This window comes from Oryza sativa, chromosome 3, assembly GCF_034140825.1.
Source record: "Oryza sativa Japonica Group chromosome 3, ASM3414082v1".
NCBI classification, from domain to species: Eukaryota; Viridiplantae; Streptophyta; class Magnoliopsida; order Poales; family Poaceae; genus Oryza; species Oryza sativa.
The window spans coordinates 9,251,507-9,276,219 of record NC_089037.1 but is presented as its reverse complement, the minus strand read 5'-3'; the positions used below and the strand labels follow the sequence as shown (position 1 = coordinate 9,276,219).

The window sequence follows — 24,713 nt, the reverse complement described above, 5'->3', positions numbered from 1 at the left end:
TTTTTGGGGGGGGCTTTTGGGGTTTCTTTTTCTTTTTGTGGGTGTGCTTGTGATGGCGATGGTTTTATTGGGGGGAGGGCATCTGAGAGGGGGGGAGGAGTGGTCCATCTCCTGATCTGACTGAAGTGGTTTGGGTTGGAGATGGTGGCCGTCCAGCTAGAGCAGAGAGACGGTTAGGTGCTCTCCTCCTCTTCCTCCTCCTCCGGGCTTGTTGGATCACACGTTCAGACCACAGTGCCCACCACTGATCCGTGCAACAGAGCTGTATATTATCGTCGAAATAAACCAACTGGATCATCGCTCATTGTCCAACCAAAATTCCCTGAAAAAAGAATGCAGATTGCAGAGTCGTACTAGCAATCTAGCATACAAAATTCTATCTGTTCATGACAGATTGGAAGGAGTTGCACCGCTGAGCTATGTCCACTGCTGACGAAATGGCCACACACACACACACAAGCTTCAATCAGATTGCAGTACAGACGCTTTTGGTTGAAATGGAAGTATGAACTGGGCCGGGGGTTGCACGCTGCGCACGGTTTTGATCAGCAGAAGTGATCTGAATTCGATGTTATATTTTGACAGGTCCATCATGGGACGCCACACACGCTTGATCCAATCATGCTGAGCAACGCGACAAGTGGCGAGGCCACCGCTGCTCCTCGCGTCATTCGTTCGCGACGCACTCCACGTGACCTTTATCTTCTTGTCCCTGCCCTTTTTATTTTTCTTCTTTTCTCCCCTCCCGCTCAGCTCAGCTCAGCTCAGAGAATTTCCGTGCCAGTCGAACAACACAAGTTGATGGCTGGCTTCATATGCAGGGGAATTTTTCTGCAGATACCAGCATCAAACCGACGCCATTTGCTCCTACCGGTAGCTGATTTTTTTTACCTTCTTTTAGATGTACTAAATGATCGTTTGGTGCCGGTTTTCTGGGGCGAAAAGAAATGGGTTCTTGGAGGGGAATTCAGTACGGAGGAGTGTACTAAGACAAGGAGTTAGCATTACGCACATTATTAGTGACCTGACGCTGGTGAGAAATGGGGTTAAGCTTAAGCTGCCATTTGGTAAAGCGGGGGACCGGCTGCACCAAACGGCATCGCCCGTAGCAGGTGCAAGACGCCAAGGCAGGCAGGGCCACATCACATTCATCACCGAACAACGCCATTAGTGCCGCCCATCGAACACTGATGACCCACAAACCGCTCTGCCATGATTTTAATCCGCAGCCCTGCCTCTGCCAGCGTCCCAGATCAAAGTACACTCTTCCAATGCTAACCGCGCCAGTTGTTTCATCAGCTTTCTGGCCGCTGTAGCGAGATCCACAATGCTCTCTCTCTCTCTCTCTCTCTCTCTCTCTCTCTCTCTCTCTCTCTCTCTCTCTCTCTCCTGTCCTGCAGTTGGATCAAAATCAAATGCTACCTGTCCAAAGGACTTTGCAACAATGGGATTTCACCAGAATTACGTGAAAGGAAAAAACTGTTCAGTTTTTACGGCAAGGAGAGGAGATTATCACGTTCCAATCAAAGCAGGTATAAGGCAGAGAACGATAAGAATTCAAATTGCAGCTGGGTGGATGGGTGCAAAGGTGACAGAAGAGTGCAAGCGTCCAACCGTGCGAGGCAGGTGTACGGTGTGCCTGCTTGGACAGAACAATGGCTCAAGGGAAATGTTGTAATTTTCGCTAGATTAACAACGACAGTATATGGACTACATCGAATACACCATCACTTCCTGAACAGTAGAAGCATGAAGAAGGGAAAAAGTGAAGGTCATAATACTACAAAGGCACGAAAACTCTGCTGAGATGAATCAGCGTGCAAAGCAAGGCCTGGAAGCATATTGGATAATAAAAATACGGATGTGCAGTTTCAGACCCTACGAAAATCATTGGGAAGATGAGCTACTGTACTGCCACGGGTTGAATTCGATCGAAGTGACGTCTGTATCGTCGTCGGCCACACTTGAGCTGTCAATGGCAGCGCGGTGCTCGGTGTATTTTCCATTGTATTCATACACTTCCAGCTCGCCCCAGGGTGTAGGGGCGATTTCATCGGTCCTGTTAAACCATCTTGGAGTAAATTGCTCCCCCTTGGCCTCTCGTGTTCTTTTCTCAGCTCTTTGTTGCTCTTCAAGCCTGAAAGTTTCCACGAAATGAAATGTCAAGATAATTGGATGGTTGCCACATGCCTCAAATTAAACACCTAAAACAACGCAGGTTTAGGACAAAATGAGCAATTACCTGCTCTTTTCTGAACCTGATTTTGACATGTCACCCTTCTCGAGGGCATATCTATCAGGCCTCAATCGGGAGTCCGATGCCAATAGCTTCTTCGGCGCCGTATCGAAGCTGTTTATTTTGTGCGCGAAGTGCGTGTACTGGTACTTGTCATTTGGTGGAGTAGGAGCAACTCTCCATATCTGGGACAAAGTATAATGTTGAAGAGTTGAGAAGATATCCACAGTTATTATAGAAGTATTAATTAGCTTTGCCTTTATATAACAAATGTTCTGTGTAATAATGGACATCCGAAGAAATTCTGACCTCCTTTAGCTCAGTTCCTGGAAGAGGATCGCCTTCTTGATCGCATGGCTGACAACTCATGGACTGGTTCCACTTTCCAGTTATCATTATTTTGGGTTCTTCAGCTGCACTATACACATAGCCATCCACCTCGTACCGACCAGCCCTACAATGAAGAGTAAACTCAGAAATTAAGCATTATGAACTTAAAGCTTTGGATACACTACAAAGGCAAAGGCAAGAGATAAAAAAATATATATTTGAATTAATACCACCACCTTCCCAACTAAATCAGGAATCAGGAACATTCAATGTAATTCTAAAACGAAGGAAACATAAAATTACAATATTAATTCAAGGCTGAAGATTGCAGTAGACAGTCAGGATTAGTGTTATCATACCCAAACCAGCCACATGGCTGGAATAAAAGCACAACTTTGTCTCCAGTTGTCAGGTTTGTCAATACCATCTCTCCAGGAGAATCAACCCAAGTACGCCCAAATATCAAGTTGTTGACCTTCGTGAGTGGTGGTACCAATTCCAGCTTGACACCGGACTTCTTAAGTGACACTCTAGTCCTGTGATGCAGAAACAAAAAACCATTTAGGATATAAAGAGCTGGTTTATTCATAATCCTGAAACAATCACAGTTTGACAAAATTACCTTCCAAGTGGATAAACTTCCAGAGAGTTCCCCAAGAATTTGGTCTTCAACTTGGAGGTGATGTCATATGTAAAATGTGCATTTTCACAGTGAGCGGCACCCATCGGAGGATGATGGCTTACCTGAGAAAATAAAATGAAAAATTATCGATGGCATGCAGTAAAGAACTGTGGAACCAGCATCATTGGCTGGCAGAAGATGTTTGCAGAAGGTTTCTGCAATGGTGATATCACTAACCTGCTCAGCAATAAATGAAATACCCTGGTGGTTAACCATCTCATATGTCTCCCCAAGGATGGGATTGAAAGGCTTCCAGGTACGCTGGTATGCAAAGTAGACCGATACAGCCCATGCAGCTGAAAAGTTAAGTTAAAAGATCAAACAACAAGGATATTAAAGGCATTGCTCACAAGGGAAGGTGCAAAACTTACAGGCATATGCCATACGCATGTACGGGTCTTCGCATTCATCTGCTTTGTCTAAAAGTTCACAGTATTCCATCAACTGCATTCAGAACATGCAGCTAACATCATTAGCAATCGAGTATTAAGACTTTAACAGGAAGAGTATGGATGCACAAAAGGATGACTGGCCAAATTATAGCTTGCAACAGTAATTAACAATAGATTCTCACAAAAGTATCTTGTTCCTGAATTTTATTATTTGACTTTTGACATACAGATATAACAAGTATCCTGTGAACAAGAAATTGTTGCTTTACAGTCCATGACTATATAACATATATGCTTCAGTGAACAATAATAATAGCTTAGATTTTATGCCCAAGAAACAAGACAAAGACTATATGGCAACTTTGAGTTCTCACCAGATTAATAGTTTTCCAAGGGGCAGCATGCTAATATGTTGGGGAACATACTACGCTAAGCAAATGAACGTAACATTCTGCCAATGCACAGGATGAGAAGACGAACACAGGCTACTGCGCTCTAAATGTGAGTTTAACAGTACAAACCTCTGCCATTTTCTGAAGCATTGTCATTGGCTCAAAAATGATGACCGGAAGTGTCACAAGTGATGTAACATCTGCCCCTATGTACTTGTGCATCATCTTCCAATAACTATCACGATCCTGCAGATTAATTGGAATGTCAAGAGCATATGAAGGGATATACACGAGAACACTGTGCAGCTGAAATACAAAGGTGTTCCAATCATCCTCTAGAAAGATCTAGTATGCCAATTCAAGCCCAACTGAAGGTTATCACACATTTTGGCACAAAATGCACAAAAATTATTGTTTGATGAAGCCAACTGCAAGTAATGCAAATTGCCTGTTTCTCATCACAAGTAGAACTAGGGTTCAACTTTTGAATAATGATGTTACATACTACATGTCTACTTGAACAATATAAAATAGAATCTCAACACGTCCCTATATGGATCATGAATCATGAACGAACCATAAAAATTATAAATACGACATCAGTAAGTATCCAGCAGGTTCAATAATTCAGGCAGGATATAATCGACTAAACAAGTCAGTTTTTTGGCAGACATTTAATCACATCAGTGTGCATGTGAAATCCCAAATCTTAATCCAAGTAAAACTGCTGCAGCATGAAGGAATTGTGAAGAGTGCACATGATATACAAATGACAGCTGTGGGCACATACAAGATAAATCTGGAAATAGAGACGAGAAAACTACAGCTTTGTTACGCGTGCTTTAGGGGTTTTGAAACTCCCATATATTAGAACATACTTATAAGCTAATGCAACAGAAATAATCTGTCACTCAGTAAATAAACGTTGAAAGCTAGCTTGCGTTTCAGTGTTGTGCTGCACAAAACAGTGGAATCTAGCTAGTTAAGACTTAAGAGTATCCTCACCAAGAGTAGTAAGAATTCACTAATATGAGGTAAAAGAAGGTTTATTTTTTAATAAAAATTATTGTTATGTGCAAAGGTTAAAACATGTAAATGCTTACCACTAATGCCAAACATAGTACAATTTTGTCGAGCATGTCCAACATTTGTCGTACAAAGGCTTTTGAGAACATAAAGACAAGTATATAACACTAAAGCAGCCCCCAACATTAGATGTTATTAAGAACAGGTTGTATGAGTAAAAGAAGTACAGATTACAGAAATACCATTAGCCAATTTCTCCAATAAAAACCTGAAACTTTATATATAATTTCTCCAAAATATAGGCAATGGGTGTGCTAAGAAACTTAGCTACGAAAAGTTCTCAAACATTTTCATCCTAACTATTTTTTACTGCCACTTGCAGGATGGTGATTGGTGAACACATATCCAGAATAGTGTCTGTAATACATATGCCACAGCTTGTATAAAAAAAGTATATGCTTTTCTTTCCATACATGACATTACCATTTGTTGACCGTAGTTAATTCAAAATTACACAATTGACATACACATAAACTAGTACAATGGTCAGTCTAATAACATGCTTGTATTTCAAGAAATAAAATTACTATTTTGTTGACATTTCAGTGATTCTCACCTCTTGTTTCCATCGCCCTCTCAAAGCCTCAGCTTCCGCATCTTCTGTGCCTCCATCTGGGTTAATAACTTCAAGTCCTTCATAGCCGACCAACCTATGTACAGCACATAACTGCTCGTTACAAAATGCATGACAAACTGTTTTTCCAGCTAAAAACAGTCCCTTGACAACAGAGCTTAGCACACATCCAATAAATGTGCAAGTTGAAGAAGAATTCAAGACTAAAACAGAAGAAATACTAATAAAGTAAAGCAAAGAGGCACCAAATGCTATGCATGTAAAAGGTGGGTTTCATTAACTAAAAATGTGACATGAGAATTAAGTACAGACCACATCACACATCTTATCTTATTTAGGTTGAAGAGTTAAAAATAGACTGTAAATCACAATTCATGCTAGCGGCTGGTATATACTACAGCATCCAGAAAATAAATGACTGAGCTTTTATAACCAATTATTCACTTCGTCGTACTAAGTATGAGCCTGAAGGGCTGATGGATTGGCATATTTAACACGCAGATCATACCACTATATATCTTAGGAGTCTGTACAGAAGATAACTCAGTAACAAGAATTATAAGTTGGCAATCAACTGACGCCACATCATACTACGATCAGTAAAGCCCAGAGCTTGAAATTCAATGAAACGACGCGGTTCAAAACTCGTCTAGAACCCCCGCCGGCAGAGATCAACGCCCACCAGCTTGAATCAGGCGCTGAAGCGCCAGATCACGAGGGCGAGAAGGCCTCAATCCTAAAACCGATCAGCCCAAAGTGGGGGTGAACAAATCGGGGGAGCTCAGGTCGGGATCTGAGAGGGCACGGGGTTGCAAGCAACTGAGAGACCGGCGCGAGGGGGGTGGGGAAGACTCACCCGTTGACAGATTTGTGGACGGCGGTGCCCAAGCTGCGCACGCCGGCGGCGATCGAGGAGAAGAAGCCCCCGCCGCCTCCCGACGAGGCGGCTCCACTCCCGTCCTTGGATCCCATCGCGCGGGCGATCTGCAGGTGGTCAACAGGAGAGAGAGAGAACTCCGCGCGCGCGCGCGCGCGTGCGTGTGTGCTCGACCGCTCCCGCTAGCGGGGCTAGGGTTTGGGGGTACAGCGACGTCGGCGGCGGCCGCGGGGGCGTGCGACGTCGCGGCGCGGTGGTGGGAGGAAGATTTCAGTGGGGGGTGAGTCGAGTCGAGTCGAGGAGGAGGAGGAGGAGGAGAAATCTCGGAGGCGGCCGCGCGAGAAAAAGGGCAGGCGAGGCAAATCAAGCAAGGCGAGGCGCGGATGCGCTGCGTCGTGGCTGGGTGGGCGAGATGACCACGGTGCCCCCCCACCTCCCACCTCCGCGTGCGATATTTCTTGGGCTTTTTCCGCGTCCGACTCCACATTGCCAATGCCAACAATGTGGTGTGTGCGGGCTGGCTAGTAAAACCCAAGCCGCCCTGATTCAGACGAAGATTTGAAAAGTCTTTGGACGGAAGAACTGATAGAGTACAGGTACAACTCTGTTGACCGACGCGGTTTCTTCTACACGAGGTTTCTTCTCTCGGTTGAAACTCTTTTTCCTTCGTTGGCTGATTAGCCGATTGGCTGGGAGAGAATAAATTCAATTATCGTATCATTAATTAAGTATTAACCGTTTAAATATAGATTTGTTTAATATTTTACATAGAAAGTTTTTTCTTAAAGGACCATATCGTCCTAGTCGTTTGGAAAACGTACCCGCAAATATCTATTAGAAGCATAGTGTTCGGCTTACGTATTCAATTACCATTTTGTAAATGAAAGTATGAAACAGCTGTCGTTCTAGATCAAACACACAATTCTAACCATAATCACAATCAGCCGCGTTGGATTGGAGGAGGGCATCGTGGACTTTTGACACGTTTGAAAGGGAATAAAGACATCAAGTGAAATGAAAGAAAAAAAAAAGCCAGGACAGCAAGATTTTATGATTCGTTCTACTGGTATGTTTCCAGATAACCTTGCTGGCTTGGCCGGCTGGCAGATGATGTTTATGCCCTGTCCTTTTGAGCTGGTCCACGGTGTTTCACTTCGTTATTCACGTCGCACGCTGCCAAAACGGCCCTGATTTGATGGAATCATGACAGGTTCCTCCTCTAGTAGTCTCTGTCTCGCGGCACATGCGAACGCCGCCTCGCCGCGTGGATCTTCGCTGGAAGGGAACTTCTCATGGGCCCAATCTCTCCGCGGCAACAGCAACAACGTGAGCGTCCGCGATCTCAAGTTTCTGATGAGATGCTGGGCCCGTTTCGACGTGTTCCGTGTTGGTCCGTTTGGTCGTTTCGAACGGGCCCGGTCCTCTAGTATGTTTCCCTGGGTAGAGCTCGCCCTAGGACGACAAAGTCCACTTTAGGTACCTCAACTACGGATCGAGTTTCATTCACATTCCTCGACCACAAAATTGGTTACATAACGGTCCTCAACTATTAAAACCCGTGCAAATAGGGTTTCTCGGAGGCTTTATCCCACTTGGCATATTGGCATAGTCTTCGTTCAACGCGGAACTTATGTGTAACTACAATTTGCGAAAAAAAATAAAAAATTGTGGGACCCATATGTCGGAGGTAATTGTACAATAACACTAAAAGACTGTGTCATACGTCAGTCACATTGATTTTTATTTATTTTTTAAAAAACATCTCTACTCCCTCTCCTAGCCCTCCTCCACTCTCTCACTCCCTTTCCCACCTTCCTCTCCTATAGCCCTGCATACCGGCGAGCTCCCTGCCATGGCATTCATCTTGGTTTCTCTTCCTCAACTTGTCCTCGACTCCCCATTCCCACAGGGTGGGCTCCTCACCACCGAGCTTTGGGCGCTCCCGACGATGGTCGACGCGAAGCCTACGACGGGCGATGACGAGAAGTTTGAGTCTGTGGTGTACCAATCCAAAGTGGCGGATGTCGAGAAGGTGCACTTGTTGCCCAAGTGCAACCATGGACTCCATGCGAAACACATCGAATGTGGTCTTGTTCCCGCTATACTTGCACACCTGACTCCCTCTTCCCAGCTGTACTTGTCTCCATCCCTTCCACATCCCCACCTAAATTAGGCTATGTTTAGTTTAGCTTAAGATTACTGTAATCTAGATTATTGAGCGAGACTACTATAAAATGAATTATAATAAGCCGACATATAATAAGCTAACAAGCCGTTTGTTTCTCTATATTATTAGCTGTATGTTAGCTGTTAGCCACCCAATAATCTAAAAAAGCACCTTTAAAGTGGATTACCATATTATAGTAATTTGGCTTATATATTGTAATAATCTATCACAATAAGCTACCTATTTGTTTCAGCTTACTTCTAATAATCCAGATTATAATAATCCTAAGTTAAATCAAACAGGGCCTTAATATCCATGCTCGCCATCTACGTCTACCTCTACCCCTCCAATTCAGCCTCCCTCTCCTTCTGTTGCCCCTACCACCTCAATGCCACCGTGTTGTCACTCCTCTCCCTGCTCCCACCTTCCACGCCAAGCCTCTCCCGCCCCTTCCCTTGCGGGACACATATGGCCATCAGAGCGCCGCCACATACTCATGCGATTCCATATCCAGTTTTCATCCCATTAGACAAAAGCTAGGTCAAGATGCCTCGTGGATGCCATAAAGGGCAAAACTGTTGTCCAATCCACTGAGGGACTCAATTCGCATGCATGAGTTTTAATAGTTGGAGGACACTCTGTACCCAATTTTGCGGTCGAGGGACACGGATGAAACTCAGCCGATAGTTAAAGGACCTACAGTGGACTTATTTCCCACACGAGCTCTAGTTTCTCTTTTTCAGCCCAAAAAGGGTTATTCCTTCGCAGCAGCATGGTAGTGGCCTTGGTGATTTCTGATGTGGGCTTCTTTCCATGATCCCGTGTGCTTTACTTGAATGGTCGTGTTGGGCTGGAACCTGAAGCGAACTATAGACGAGCATATACTACGGGATAGATGAGATGAGCACCGAACAGCATGCCACGCGAGCATGAAATGGACGGCACACAGCGGGGAAACGCATCGCGTTCAAATCCATCTGCAGTTCCCGCGATCTGTACCCACACAAGTTCGCGATGTTTTCAGACCACTGCTGCACGCGACGGACGTCGATCATATCCGCGCGAACACACATTATTTGAACTGACTGACGACGACAGGCAGCAGCAGGAGCAGGAGCAGCAGGGTGAGTCCAAACGAGATCCAGTCACACGCAGGCCCCAACGACCCCAACGTAAAACGCTCTTCACCCAAATACCCAATCATGCCAAAAAGCCCACGAATCATGCGAGACGTGATCGCTCGTGGACCAGCGAGATCGATCATTCCTCTCCCCTGCCGGCGCCTTTGCTCAGCTCAGCTCCGACGCGGCAGCAAACGGCGGCCACAAGCGTCCACAATGTTGCGTATTCGCCGCCGCCGCCGCTGTCATCCGCATCAGAAAATTCAGAGCCCCGGTTGCTGGTTTAATTTCGCTGGTAAATAATCACGACCGAGCGAGCGATCGATGGCCACTTGTGCAGCGTCGTGGGGATAAGCGCTGAGCTGGAGAATATTGGTTCTGATGGCTATGATCGATCGCGTTAATTTTTCTCTTAACAACGTTGTCTTAGTTCAGGGCACCTAGTGGCCTAGCAGATGTGGCCTCACTCCATGGGGGTGGTTGTCCCCTAGCTGCCAGCCTTGTGTTTAGTATATACACTCCCTTCCTTCTGTTTCCATCATCGGATTTGACTCGTCTCCTGTCGACAGAATATATCATCGCACGGGAACCACTCGTCGTGTGTCATGCTTTCGTGGTTGAGAGCCTCTTTCGATGGATGGATGCAAGCAACACACACCGGTAGTGTGTGTGTGTGTTATATATATATATATATATATATATATATATATATACTAGCAAAAGTGCCCGTGCGTTGCACCGGGTGATTACGGAGTGTGTATATTGACCAAAAGTGTTGTTTGGTCTAGCAAAAGTGCCTGTGTGTTACAATGTGAAGCGTACAGATTAGAAAAATATGCAATTAATTAAAATACAAATTCGCTGAAATATTTGGTATTTTTAAGTAGGTATGTGTATAATTAAATAAATTTACAAGTAAAGCAAGTGTGAGAAATAAAATGACATGGTTAAATTTAATTTTTTTTAAATTCTCCATGATTAGTTACGCTCTTTGAAATTATATTTGAATTTTTCAGAGCTTAATTGTTAATTTTATTAATACAAACGTCATTTAACAATTATTTACTTGGAAAAAGAAAGAAAATACTTCCTTTTAGGTTTGCTTCGAAATAAACACATTCAATAACTTATAATTGTAATGCTTCTGAAAAAATGAGCACTAAAAATGAACTTATTCTCTTTTTTTGGGCCTGAGGGACCTAAAATAGACTTATTTCCGGCCCTTGCCGGTCGGTCCACGGCCTTTTGTGCACGCGCAAGTGCACTTCCCCTCCCCAGGCCACAACCTGGGCTTGGGCCAGAAAAGTGGCCTCACTCTCGATCCCTCTTGGGCTGATTTCGGCCTGGACGACACCGATCGTCCGATCTTTAGGGTTTTGATCGGACGGCCGAGCGTCGATATCGGGGAAACAAAACCCCTCCTTCTCCTCAGCCGCCGAAACCCTAGCCCATTTCCCTCCCTCCCATCTCACATCGCCGCCCTCCCCTCCGCGCCCCCGAGCGGCGGCGACGGCGCCCCTCTTCCCGCGAGCGGCGGCGGCGGCGCCCTCCCCCACAACCAACGGCGCGGCGCCCTCTCCCCGAACAACGGCGGCGTGGAGGCGGCTGCGGCCCGGCGGGAGCGGGAGGGGCGGCGGGCTGGACCTCGCCTCCGCCAGATCTGGCGGCATGGAAGCGGCTGTGGTCCGGCGAGGGCAGGAGAGGCGGCGGCGTCGTCTCTTTCTCTCTCTCTCTGTGAATAGTGTCGGTTCTCCTGGTGATGCTAACCGAATAGGACTTGGTATAATTCAAACCAAGTCCTATTCGCCCAAACAGAAACAAAGTCCTAATCAGCTCAAACGAAAACAGATGGGAGTTTGTTTAAATTTCTTTACCGGTTTTTTTTGGATCGGACAAACTGGTTTTTTTCGCCCGGTTTTTTTTCACCCGGTTTTTTTTGACGGACGATGGAAGCACCTCTTATTTTTTAAGTAGTAGTAGATATATATATATATATATATATATATATATATATATATATATATATATATATATATATATATATATATATATATATATATATATATATATATATATATATATATATATATATATATATATATATATATATATATATATATATATATATTAGTTACATATGATATACTACCTCCGTTTTTTAATAGATGACGCTGTTGACTTTTTCTCACATGTTTGACCATTCGTCTTATTCAAAAATTTTATACGAATGTATAAGATATAAATCACACTTAAAGTACTATGAGTGATAAAACAACTCATAGCAAAATAAATTATAATTACATAAATTTTTTGAATAAGACAAATGGTCAAACATGTGAGAAAAAGTCAATGGCGTTATCTATTAAAAAATGGAGGGAGTATTACAAAACACGATATGTTAAAACTAGGCGAATATATTACATTTCATGATATGTTTAATATCTAGTACTAGCTATATAGGTTACACTGGCTACCTTTCTTCCTTATCTTAATACAAGTACTCTACTAGCTCAGAAAAAAGTTTGATGGTTCAGTAGCACAAGCTGCTCCTTCTGAACTCCCTTTTCAGACTTTCAGTTCACGTACGCTTTACGCCCACCTAGCTAAGCTTGGAGTCTATAGCTAGCTTAATTAGCTAGGAGAACTTTTTAGCATGAGATTATCCAGGGCAGGAGAAGTTAATTAATCGGACAGAAAACACGGTTGCAGCAGCGCGCACGAGTAATTAACCAAAGAGGCATCATCGTTGCTGGTGGGAAATTTTCCACCATTAGCTGCGAGAGCTCGTTCGATCGATCTCTCAGTGGTGGCTCCTGTTGCCGAAGAGCAAAAAAAAAAAAGCGACGCCGGCGCCGGCCAGGGATCGTTAGCACACACGACAGCGACGCGGCGGTCACTTCCCGTCGCTGATTCGATCGACCGCGGGTGAAAACGACGAGATTGCAAGTCCACTCCACGGACGCCGAAAGGCAGGGGCCAATGCACTCCCGGCCGGCGCCCGCGCGGGCTCTCGCTACGTACGCCGGCCAAAGTTTTGTTTTCTTCTCCCCTTAATTTGCTAATCGCCACACTGGAGCCTGAAATATTTTACTACTGTGTCACACCATATATGCCAAGAAAAAAAGCGGCACCAAGTTGACCATTTTTTAACCGTCAATTTCTTCGTGGTTCACTTTGTACGCACAATATTGGGTTTGTACTGCCGAACACCATCCTCACCGACAAAGCTGGCTCCTCGATCAGATCGGGCACGTACATTTGGCGCGCACCAAGATCAACGGCACCGCGTGCAACCCGTGGTTAATTCCCACTTGGGTAATAATCCAGGCAAAAGCACCCCAAAAGTTTCAGTGGACTCTTGTGTGTAAGTACACTGGTCCTGAACTTCTTCCCTATAATATGTCTAGGTTCCTTTCCTTAGGTAGCGCTCAAGCTCAACAGTTGAGATGTCATCACCGGGGTGAAGTTTCCATGCTAGTTAGCGACAACTAATCAACACCACCAAGTTGTGGCTTGATAGAGGCAAGTTGTGTGGGCTGATAGACCATCGATCGTGCTAGCTAGCTTAGCTTGTTGCAAGCATGACAGTGATGACAATGCTCACATAAAGGTTATCGTCGGAGACTGAAGCTGAGCACTTTCGTGGACCACACAGATGAGTAGTTTCACGGAAATGGAGTACTTTAGGTAGCAAAAGGGGTGGCTTGGCTAATTGGTTTACAAGATGGTTTTTTTCACGAATGGAAAAGCTGCAGGAGTGACTCACAGCATGCGAGAAAGAAATTGAACAGCAAATGCAAAAACGAACAAGTGTTCATGGGTCTATCATTTCCGTTTACCATTGTTGATGTGGATCCAATCCATGTCATATGCTTAACACTATAATATACTTGCTTGTCGTGATAAGCCCCTCAATAGACGTAAGTACAAATAGCACTTTTATGATATGTCTCTAACTGGTAAGTAAAATACTACTGTTATATTGTTATCAAACAATTTTGTTACGATGAATTATCCTCATACTTTTTTCAAGGGAAATACCGGTATTTTTGGCTTACACTTCAAGAGGGAGACTTAGATCCTTTTGTTTAAACTTATAAGCCAACTTATAAACCGAAAAGTCTAAGCCTAAACTAACAAACAACTTTTCTGTTTGGCTTTTTTAAGCTATAAGCCACTCTAACACTATTAAGCCAAAAGTTAGGTTAGAGAAGCTTTTTTTTTTTGGCTTATGTGAGGTAGATGTATGACTCCACAACAAAACTTAGGACATTAAATCTACCGGCTTATAAATCATATAAGTCAATAAGCTAACTTAAAAATCTAAGCCAATAAGTCTTAGGCCCTCTTTGTTTAGGCTTATAAGCCAACTTATAAGTCGAAAAGTCTAAGCCAAAACAAACAAGCAGCTTTTTTATTTAGCTTTTTTGAAGCCATAAGCCACTCTAACACTATTAAGCCAAAAGCTAGGTTGGAGAAGCTTTTTTGGCTTATATGAGATAGATGTATGACTCCACCACTAAACTTAGGACATTAAATCCACTGGCTTATAAATCATATAAGCCAATAAGCTGACTTAAAAGTCTAGGCCAATAAGCCTAAGCCTAAACAAAGAGGGCCTTAGTACCAGTGTTTGTGGCTTCACTGGTGGACAAACTGTCTTTACTCCCGGTTTGTAAACCCCCTGTAGTCCCGGTTTTCCAACCGGGACTACAAATCCGGGACTAAAGATCGCTATCTTTAGTCCCGGGTGAAATAACTGAGAGTAAAGATCAATCTTTAGTCCCGGTTGGTAACACCAACCCGGACTAAAGAGAGGGATCTTTAGTCCCGGTTGGTGTTACCAACCGGGACTAAGGAGAGGATAGGGACAGTCCCGGATGGTCCCCTTTTATTTTTTTTTGTTACTTTTTTATTTTCTCCCGAATCGGATGGCATGCACATCCAAAATCAAACCCCAAATCCCCAAATCAAAGTAACATCCTAAATCCACATCACAAATCTTAAAGTCACTTATACACACCAATATAATACATCACAAATCCTAAAAAATTTACACAAATCAAATATAACACATATTATACATCTTAAATCCATACAATGAATCACAAAATTATACATCTCAGTGAATCACAAAATATCAAGAGAGAGAGAGAGAGAGAAAACAAGCTGTCGGATGTGCTACTACTCAAGAAATCAATCACAAAATATCAATCCCACTACTGCCGGCTGCCGCTATCGTTACTACTGCGCGCATGTGCTTCCCCTGCAACGCACGTCTGCGCCGCACGCCGCGCGTCCGTCCGTCCACCGCGTTCGCGCGGCGCGGCCTCCTCCATCTCCAGGTGAGGGAGGAGGAAGGGGAGGGGAAGGAAGGAGGAAGGGAAGGATCTGTGTAAGATCCATCTCCAGATGAGGGAGGAGGAAGGGGAGGGGAAGGAAGGAGGAAGGGGAGGATCTGTGTAAGATAGGAGAGGGGAGGAGGGGGAGAAGAGAGGAGGATCGATCTGTGGGTGAGGTAGTGGTTGCGAGTGGAGGAGAGGATAAGGACTATGGATTATATACTACGTGTTTAATTTTACTCCCGGTTGGTAATACCAACCAGGACTAAAGATCTAAATGATCTTTACTCCCGGTTGGTAGTACCAACCGGGACTAAAGTGGTAATCTTTAGTCCCGGTTGGTAGTATGAACCGGGACTAAAGATCCTCGGCCCCCTGACATGCCTCTGACAGGGGATGAACCGGCACTAAAAATCATCTTTAGTACCAACCGGGACTAAAGATCAAATTTTTTTTAACCGGGACTATTGTCGAATTTGGTCGACCGACCAAAGATGGTTTCTCCACCAGTGCTTTGTGCCTGAGTGGATAGGTATGACTGCACAATGGTTTGCCTTGCCAACAAGAGCTTATGATATACTCACTCTGTCTTATAATATAAGGGATTTTTTTTACTACAGGTACGAAAAACTATATGTACTTTGATCGAATTATCACAAAATTACAGATTTAAGACGTCGTATCACAAAACTGTAGATTTAATACTTAAAAGAGAGAATCCATTATATGCCACTGACTTTGTCATACATCTACGACTTGCCACTGACTTTGTCACGTTCTACAATATGCATCAACTTTTGCTTAACTTCTACGATTTACCATCACCGTCCGGTTAGCCTCCGTTAGTACTGTACAAATTTGTCGAAATGACCAAAATACCCCTGGGACAAAAACTTCCAAAATTTGGATAAAATAATTGAAATATCGTATTATAAACTTAAGATTGTAAACATCCAAAATTTGGCCAAAAACTTGAAATCTGATATTTCGATTATTTTATCCAAAATTTGGAAGTTTTTGTCCTAGGGGTATTTTGGTCATTTCGACAAATTTGTACAGTACCAACGAAGGCTAACCGGACAGCGATGGTAAATCGTAGAAGTTAAGCAAAAGTCGATGGCATACTGTAGAACGTGACAAAGTCAGTGGCAAATCGTAGACGTGTGATAAAGTCAGTGGCATATAATGGATTCTCTCAAACTTAAATTATCAGAAAACTACATATTTTACAAGTTTAACGGCATGTTTGGGGGAGTTTAAGATTCTGAGAAGCAACTGCTGAGAAGCTAGCTGGTGATCATCTAAAGAAGCTGGAGTTTAAGATTCTGAGAAGCTTCTGGCTTCTAGTTCATTTTCTAGATTCTACAACTATAGATTCTCAGAATCTGGGTAAAAAGCTGGACTGTTTGGGGGAGCTTCTGGCAACTTGAGATTCTAGGAGAAGCTGCAGCTGCTAGAAGCTCCCCAAAACAGGTCCTAAATTCCTACAACTACTATTATGTTAGAGTTATAGATGTTGTAGTTTTGTACTTAACTTGGTGCAAACCATGTAATTTTGTGATAATTTTATTACTAAACATGTAATTTTATGATACTCCATATTAAATATGGAGTTCTTCGATAAATTTGTAGTTTTGTGATATATCGTCCTAAATCTGTAGTTTTATATATGATAGTTTAGGCAAAGTGCATGTAGTTTTGTGAAATTTAATCTTTTTTAAAACACGGTATAAACACGTATGCTTATATGCACTTATATGCACACGCAAATTTACTTCCTATGAGTATATCTAGAGACTGGACTAACATATTCTGAGAGTGACGATGTCACTATGTAGCTGTAAATGTAAGTATTCATGTCAAGTCTAGAACTTAACTCGGATGGGTAGGTTCCATCGTCATAAGCCTAAACCAGTTGAGTTTCGCTCACTTTGCTATTTTTCGTAGGATTACTATTGCAATTGAGGTATTTTATAACTAAATCATTCATTTGGTTTACCCAAGTAGGAGTATACCATTGCCTGTCGTCGTAGGCTTGCGCAGCACATCACATCATTGATCAAATCATCAGCATCATCGCACACCCGAGATACTACGTCCGTCCCAAAATAAGTGCAGTCATGAGTTTCAGCGCCCAACTTTGATCGTCCGTCTTATTTGAATTTTTTTTTATAATTAGCAATTTTGTTGTTATAAGATGATAAAACATGAATACTACTTTACTCGTGAATTATGTTTTTAATTTTTTTTCAAAAAATTTTCAAATAAGACGAGTGGTCAAAGTTGTGCGCGGAAAACCATGGCTGCACTTATTTTAAGATGGAAGGAGTAATACTCAATTATGAAGTATTTATCTATATGAGGCCTTTTACTAGCCATACTGACATCTACATTCGGGTACTAATTGTTTTGATTACTTAAAAGGTGCATTTTCCAACTCTAAACTTAAATAAAAGTTAGGAAAAAAGCAACATAACCTTTCTAACTGGACGTTGATTCAGTCGTGCACTATAAATCTTGTTCAATTATTTTCAGTATTAGCCCAAATTTAGAATGGTTTGGGAAGATGTGGTGACGTGGTCCAAAGGATATTTTGTTGTTTCGTACGATGTTTGTCTAAGTTATAAAACATTAAAACCCTATAATGCAAGTGCTGACTTTCTCAGAATTTTCTGAATTCAAAAGTCATATACTAATTGTTAAAATTCGTTAAGAGTCTTTGGGGCATGTCAACACGACCAGTTAAGAAAAGCCAGTCTATATTGAGCTATAGGGTTGAAATGTAAACGGTTTTGATAGTTTAGGTTTGAGAAGTGAACAATTTTCGTAGTTACGGCTGCCTTGTCTCAATTTAATGGAACTTTAGAACTTTAACGAGATCTTTTCTTGATTAATTTGAGCTGAAGTTCAGTAATAAGGACATATCAATAAATTGCCAAGAGATGGAGTTGTGGGTCCTCCTCTTTTTTCAGAGGGTGTTCTGAACCTTCGTGGGTGTATTTATATAGTATTAGAAAAATGTCCGTGCGTTGTAACGAGTGAAGATTATTTTAATTTTATTATTGTTATACGGTTTATTTAAAGTGAAATTCACTTCGATATATATTTTTTTTAGAAAATTATGAGTCGCAATTAGGAGTCCAATTGTTTTAAGTTAGCATATGAATTTTTTAAGAGATTTTCTTATATGACTCCTATATTTCTAAAAGCAAACGAACTTAAAAACTGACTCAAATACGAATATGTATTTCCAAAAACGAACGAATTTAAAAATCACCTCATACACGGGGATGACGTACCAAAATACCGGCAAAAATATTTTAAATTTTTATAATAGTATATTTTAGTATATTTTTAAAGCGTGTACTAGTAGCATGTTATTGTCAACTGAAATTTGAAACCGGCCAGCATGCTTCCATTTCACCCTGGGTATGATTCATGAGATTTTATAATTCTAGAGGAGATATTGAAAGGTGAATATGTCAAATTTAGGAGTAATTTTATAGTCCTTAAGGAGATACCATGAGGTACTATTTTTTTATTATAAATTTGATATCTCTTGATACCAAAGTACTAGGAGATACTAAATTTTACACTAAATTTTTTTATCATGCTACCTCCTTAAGAACTATAAAATTTTTAAAAATTTAAACATCTCGGTACCTCTAATACTAACATGTACGAAAATTTGTACTATAATTTTGATACTTTAAATAAACCTTCAAAGATGGTAAAATTTCTCATGATTCATTCTCTCTCACACACAGAAAAAAAAAACACGCTAATGCCGAGCTTGAGATCCTCTTCCGAGTTCTGCTACAAATTACAAGTACAAGAACAATGATAGATGTACTCTACAATCTTGTCAGTTCGGCGAGAAAACTCTGGATACTCACGCGGCTAAGCGCGATACTATAATAGTATTGAGGTGTTGACATCCATGTGTTGAGTGTGTTTCATACATTCATACTCATCAATAGGCCAGTATATAAATTACTCATGGGTATTGATTAGTGCTAATCCGGTGGTTACCTGAACCCGGAGGTAATAAGCACTGATGGTTCGTTGTCACTTGTCCTGATGTCAGTGGCAACTACATGTTTCTTTCAAGCTTGTTTACTAGCACCCCGGTCGCCGTTAATTATTGGGCGATAATCCTGTAAAATAATCAGGATCGCTTGGCTAAGTATCAACGGAAAGGGGGCTTGACGTTGCGACATTTCTGTGCCTTTGTCATCCTGCACAAGTTGCACACTAAATATTTCCTCTTTTGAGTGCCCAGTCCTAAACTTTTTTAACAACTAATACATGCTACTAGAGGTCTCTTCAATCATGTCGTTAGCTAATTAAGTAGTACGGGGTTGTTGTCTGATTCCTTGCATCAGAAAGTAGTACTCCCTCTACCCTATAATAAAAGAATTTTGAGTTTTGTTTCTTACACTCTTTAACCACTCGTCTTATTAAAAAAAATTTTATGCAAATATATAAAACGAAAAATTATGCTTAAAATACTTTAAATAATAAAGTAAGTAAAAAAATAAACAATAATTTTAAATTTTTTTAATAAGACGAATGGTCAAACAAGTGAAGAAAAACTCAAAACTCTTATATTATAGGACGGAGGGAGTAAGGTCCAGTCCTTTCTTCAGGCTCTTCTCGATCTGCACTCCATATCTCATCAGGGAGGCATCATCGCTGCGTACTGCTAATTACTACTTCCTCCGTTTTACAATGTAAATCATTTTAGTATTATTTACATTTATATTATTGTTAATGAATTTAGATAGATATATATAAATGTGAAAAATATATTAGAATGACTTACATTATGAAATGGAGGGAGTAGTAATCCTATGTGCATTGGAATGGTTTTCTCGAACCCTGTTTCATTTATATTGATCAAAACATCAGTTCTAATCCACTGAAGTGAAACTGTAAGGTAATTTCAGGCAAAGCAAAGCAGTTTGTTCATGGTGTCACGGCACGAAGGAAAGTTGAGACAGGCACAGGCAACACTGCGTCAGCGGTGTTGACCTGAATACCAAATCTTTTTTACACGGGACTGACTTGAGTGATATAATAATCAGAAACCAGGAAGTAATTTCAGAGCCATCAATCCATTCATGCTTTAGGCCCTGTTTAATTTAAGAAAAGAAAATTTTTAGGTGTCACATCGAACGTTTGATCGGATATCGAAAGTGATTTTCGGACACAAATGAAAAAACTAATTTCATAACTCGTCTGAAAAACACGAGACGAATTTATTAAACCTAATTAATCCATCATTAACACACGTGAGTTAATGTAACACTTATGGCTAATCATGGACTAATTAGGTTTCAAAATATTCGTCGTGATTTTTATGCAAACTGTGCAATTAGTTTTTTTTATCTATATTTAATACTCCATACATATGTTAAAAAATTCGATGTGACGTTTTTAGGGAAAAAAATTGGAAACAAACAAGCCTTAGTTTAGCAGCCTCCCCAACCTTCATCATCACTAGTAGTTTAGTTTCCTCTCTGTGTCGCATCTTTTGTTTGGAGTCTTGCTCCAAAGTCAGTTAGTGGCTCCGGGAGATGTTGATGACCATGACACAAATGTTTTCACATGCTTCACGCACGGTCCTTTTTTCTTCTTTTCTTTGTTTTTCTTTATGTGTTGCTTCCTGGGCAGGTAGATCAGATGTGTGTGTTCATCCGTGTGGATGCTTTCCAAAGCCCCAAGTAGCACAAGCCTGCAAGCCAAAGGCACACAGGCACGCACAGCTTCAGCTTTTGGCGTATCACGACTGGCGAAACCGATTTCTATCCACGCGGATACGATATATCCCCCATCTCCTAGTCGAGGAGTTTGACGCACCAAGTAACAGAGGAAATGAAAGCGAAATTGGTCATCAGTTCAGAGCAGAGCAGAGCAGATCAGAACACTTGTTTGTTGCTCACTTGTTCAGGCTAATAAAAATCCTTCAGAGCTTCAGTTAAACACGAGAGATAAATACACAATCAAGAAGTGATAAATAACCCCCATTCTCTTTATTAATTATTATTATTATTGCTTCTAGGAGTACTAATTTACATGCAAAGATCTGACCGATACATATATATACTACAGGACCCGTTCCAACATTGCTGTTACATTCTGAATCCTGAACTTCCACGGAACACCCTCCTCTTTTTTTCTTGGAACGTATTGTTGTCCCGGCCAATTCTGAATTCCCACCTGATGATCACCTGCCCGGCCAGGGATGGACATGGATGGATGGATGGTTGCTCGTTCTGAGCGATTCGCCGGAGTCGGGAGAGACAGTAGGTGTGGCCTACGCGGTCACCGATGTCTCGATGGCGACGCGGTCGGAGTAGATGAGCACGTCCTCCGCCTTCTCGGCCTCCTCCCACAGCTCCGGCAGCGCCTCCCTGATGTTGTGGATGCTCTCCAGCGCGTGGTCCGCGCCCTTCACCCGCTGCGGCGTGCCCACCAGCACCGTGTGGAGCCCGATCCTCTTCCCCGCCTGGATGTTCCTCACGCTGTCGTCGAAGAAAATCTGAAGAAATTGAGAAAAAAAAACGAAGGTCAATCGATCGAGCGAAGGGAGGAATAAAAAAGAACGATCCTTTTGGCGTCAGGAGTGACGTGAGTGACGCACCGCCTTGTGAGGGTTCACGTTGGCGATCCTGAGGGCCTCCTCCATGGCGTCGACGTTGGGCTTGCAGAGGACGGGTGTCCTGGGAAGCTCGTCGGCGGCGGCGCCGGGCATGGAGAAGTGTCCGGCGATGTCGAAGATGCTGGCCTCCCCGTCGCACGGCGGCGACGGGCACGGCGGGTTGAGGGTCTCGAAGCAGATGATCCCCTCGAAGCAGTCCTCCAGCCCCAGCCTCTTGAGGGCTCTCACGGCGTGGTCCTTGTCGCCGTTGGTGAATATCTGCAACGACGCGTGCCAGTTCAGAACCAAAACACGATTACATGAGACATGTGAGATTGGTTTCGATTCTGGTCTGGAGGAACTCACGAGTTTGCGGATGCGCAGGTTCTTGAGAATGTGCTTCAGGACAGGGTCCGGCTTGATGTTCTCGTAGGGCAGTCTTCCATGGACAAAACTGTCAGAAATGAACAGAAGATGTTAAGCAGATCATTACAGAGGATTGCCATGAGATGAATGGGCTTAATGCGTTCGTGTCTGTACCTGTGGTACTCATCGTAATCGAAGCTGTAGCCTATTGCCTGATCGATCAAAGCAAAGGAAAAAAGAAGAAAAAAATTTCAGTAACCGAGTAATTATAGAATAAAAAACAGAACAGTGTAAGGGATCAGGGGAGCTGATTAATTTACCCTGAGTCCGGCCATCGTCGTGCCGTAGTTCTTGTACAGCAGATTGCCAAGGTTCTCAATCTTGCTCTCCTCAATACCCAGCTTCTCAACCATGTAATCTGAACGGAATGGCGGACAAGAATCACGCATTCAGCTACAAATCTCACTAACTAAACTAATAATAAATCAGTCTGCGTTTCAGTTAATCGTACCTCCAATGTTCTTCTTGACATGGGACGCGATCCCCGAGCTCAGTGGGTACAGAGTGTCATCGAGGTCTGCAGAGTTCCCCAGGGAAGAACAGGATCAAGACCTTTTCGCATTCAGTGAAAGAAAAAACAGGGAAAGAAAGCGAATGTACAAATCAACAGAGAGTGACATTCTGCAAGAACTGGGTAGCTTACCAAACAGCAGGCAGTCGAATTTGGGCTCCTGGACCTTGTGGCAGCGGTCTTCGAACTCCATGATTTTCAGGTCGTGATGAACAAGCTGCAGAAAGAATCAAGAAAAAATCAGCAGGTCCTTCGATTACTTCTCCGTGCAGTTTCATATCAATTTTATCATCATTTTTAATGTATTATAAACGGCATCATTTCCCCTCTCATTCCTCACACGACGTTCATCAAAAGCTCTTAAACCGAGCCACATTTGCCATGAATTAATCCACAGCCAAGAACACGAGCGTACCTCCTAAAGCTCACAGCTCTTGGGATCGCAATGCAGCGAGGAGAGGAGCCAAAGAGAAGAGAGGTGTGGTGTCTCGAGCCTTCGGGAGAGACGCTATAGGCTATAGCGAGAGAGAGTGCGAGGCGGAGGGGGGAGGAGAAAAGGCAGGCATTGGTGGGTTTATATAGGGGGAGGAGGTGAAGCCCATGGCGTCGCGACCCCGGGGTTAGCATTTAGCAGTCGTAGTTAGCAGCTGATTACCACACTAATTAATTCGCTAAGCACGGGGAGGTCTCCGTGTTGTTAATGGCCTCCATGGCCAGTGCCGCCCAGCTGTCGCCCCATGATTGGTCCTAGCAAACAAAACCTAAATTATTTTTCTCCCCGAATTGGCCCTCTTCTCTCCTGTATATAATTTTGACCTGGCAATGTTGCCTGGAGGGACAAGGCAGGGAATTTTCATGGGCAAAGACGAAGACGAAGAGAGGAGAAGAGACCAGAGAGAGCGCGTTGCACGATAATGAACCATACATACGTACACACATTATAGCAGTGCCATTAAACTACGAGGAAGTTGTTCAGAGGAATTAATTGGGGAGACCATTGTGGCATTTCTTCCTTTCGAGTGACGTGTGGCCTGAGGCAAATCATGTGACCTCAAGCTTCCATATGGAACGGGCACTGCAACAAGTGTCGCCGAAACAAGATGAAAAAATGATTAAACGAAAAAAATGTACTTGGTGGTCACTCATCAGTTGCACAGATTTTAGGGCGAGAACGGACAGATGGTTGGCCGTAAGTACGGGAGTACTAGCAGAGGAATATCCACGCGGACGATCCCGAGATCACGAGGAATCGAGGGTATGGGCGGCAAAAATCTGAATGGTTGGATCAGAGATTCAGAGGGTGATAAAAAGGGGTTCATGTGGCTGTGTAGGCGCAACAAACTTGGGCCTCTTCCTTCGGTCGCAGGACAGATTTTGTCCTCCCACAACTTTTCTTCTGCTTGACACAGTTCGCTCATCCCTCTTATCTTTTCTTTGACACGACTTTCGGTTGAAACATTTTTGTCAAATTTCGCATCGCGAGGTTTGTCAAATTTCGTAAAAAAACGTTACCGCCTTGAGCATGATAACGCGACATTATCCTGCCTTTTTCTCCTGGATGGATAGGAAGCTTGACCTGGCAAAATAGAAACTGAAAATAACTTGGTATCAGCAGCCGGGACTGGGGGGGAAGGTAAAGAAGAAGTTGGGTACAGAGTGCCAGTGGCGCAAATCATTTGACAGGCCAATTATTGGAGGCAAATCATTTGATAATACTCGTGCCCGGGCCACGTGGCGCCGGGAACTCGCCCCCAAATTTTTCTTTCCCCCCAGGTTGCGCACGCCGACGCGTCAACACCCCCATCATACACTTCCCCATCTCGTAAGCCCAAGAAAATCATGCGTGAGTCGCCGTTGCGCTGCGCTGCGACGAGACGAGTAGAGTTCAATGTGGGCGTCGCACTAACGCGCGCGGGATGCGGTCGCAGGGCTCG

At 43.0% G+C, this 24,713-nt stretch overlaps 2 protein-coding genes across 2 annotated transcripts; both read right to left on the bottom strand.

Annotated features, from left to right (window-relative positions):
* Positions 1-1,670: 1,670 nt before the first annotated feature.
* LOC4332402 (oxysterol-binding protein-related protein 3C) lies at positions 1,671-6,954 on the bottom strand. The gene is made up of 10 exons (XM_015776571.3): positions 6,549-6,954; positions 5,675-5,768; positions 4,162-4,278; positions 3,620-3,692; positions 3,426-3,544; positions 3,189-3,310; positions 2,926-3,102; positions 2,546-2,690; positions 2,243-2,421; positions 1,671-2,137 (listed from the first exon to the last, which is right to left on the bottom strand). Exons 1-10 carry the CDS (start codon positions 6,662-6,664, stop codon positions 1,888-1,890), a joined length of 1,392 nt encoding a protein of 463 aa, XP_015632057.1. The 5' UTR covers positions 6,665-6,954; the 3' UTR covers positions 1,671-1,887.
* Positions 6,955-21,212: 14,258 nt separating this feature from the next.
* LOC4332401 (uncharacterized protein C24B11.05) lies at positions 21,213-23,327 on the bottom strand. Its single transcript, XM_015777750.3, has 8 exons — positions 23,195-23,327; positions 22,912-22,996; positions 22,720-22,785; positions 22,529-22,626; positions 22,383-22,420; positions 22,209-22,296; positions 21,846-22,121; positions 21,213-21,743 (listed from the first exon to the last, which is right to left on the bottom strand). The coding sequence occupies exons 2-8, from the start codon at positions 22,970-22,972 to the stop codon at positions 21,519-21,521; spliced, it is 852 nt and encodes a 283-aa protein (XP_015633236.1). The 5' UTR covers positions 22,973-22,996; positions 23,195-23,327; the 3' UTR covers positions 21,213-21,518.
* Between the last annotated feature and the right edge of the window lie 1,386 nt (positions 23,328-24,713).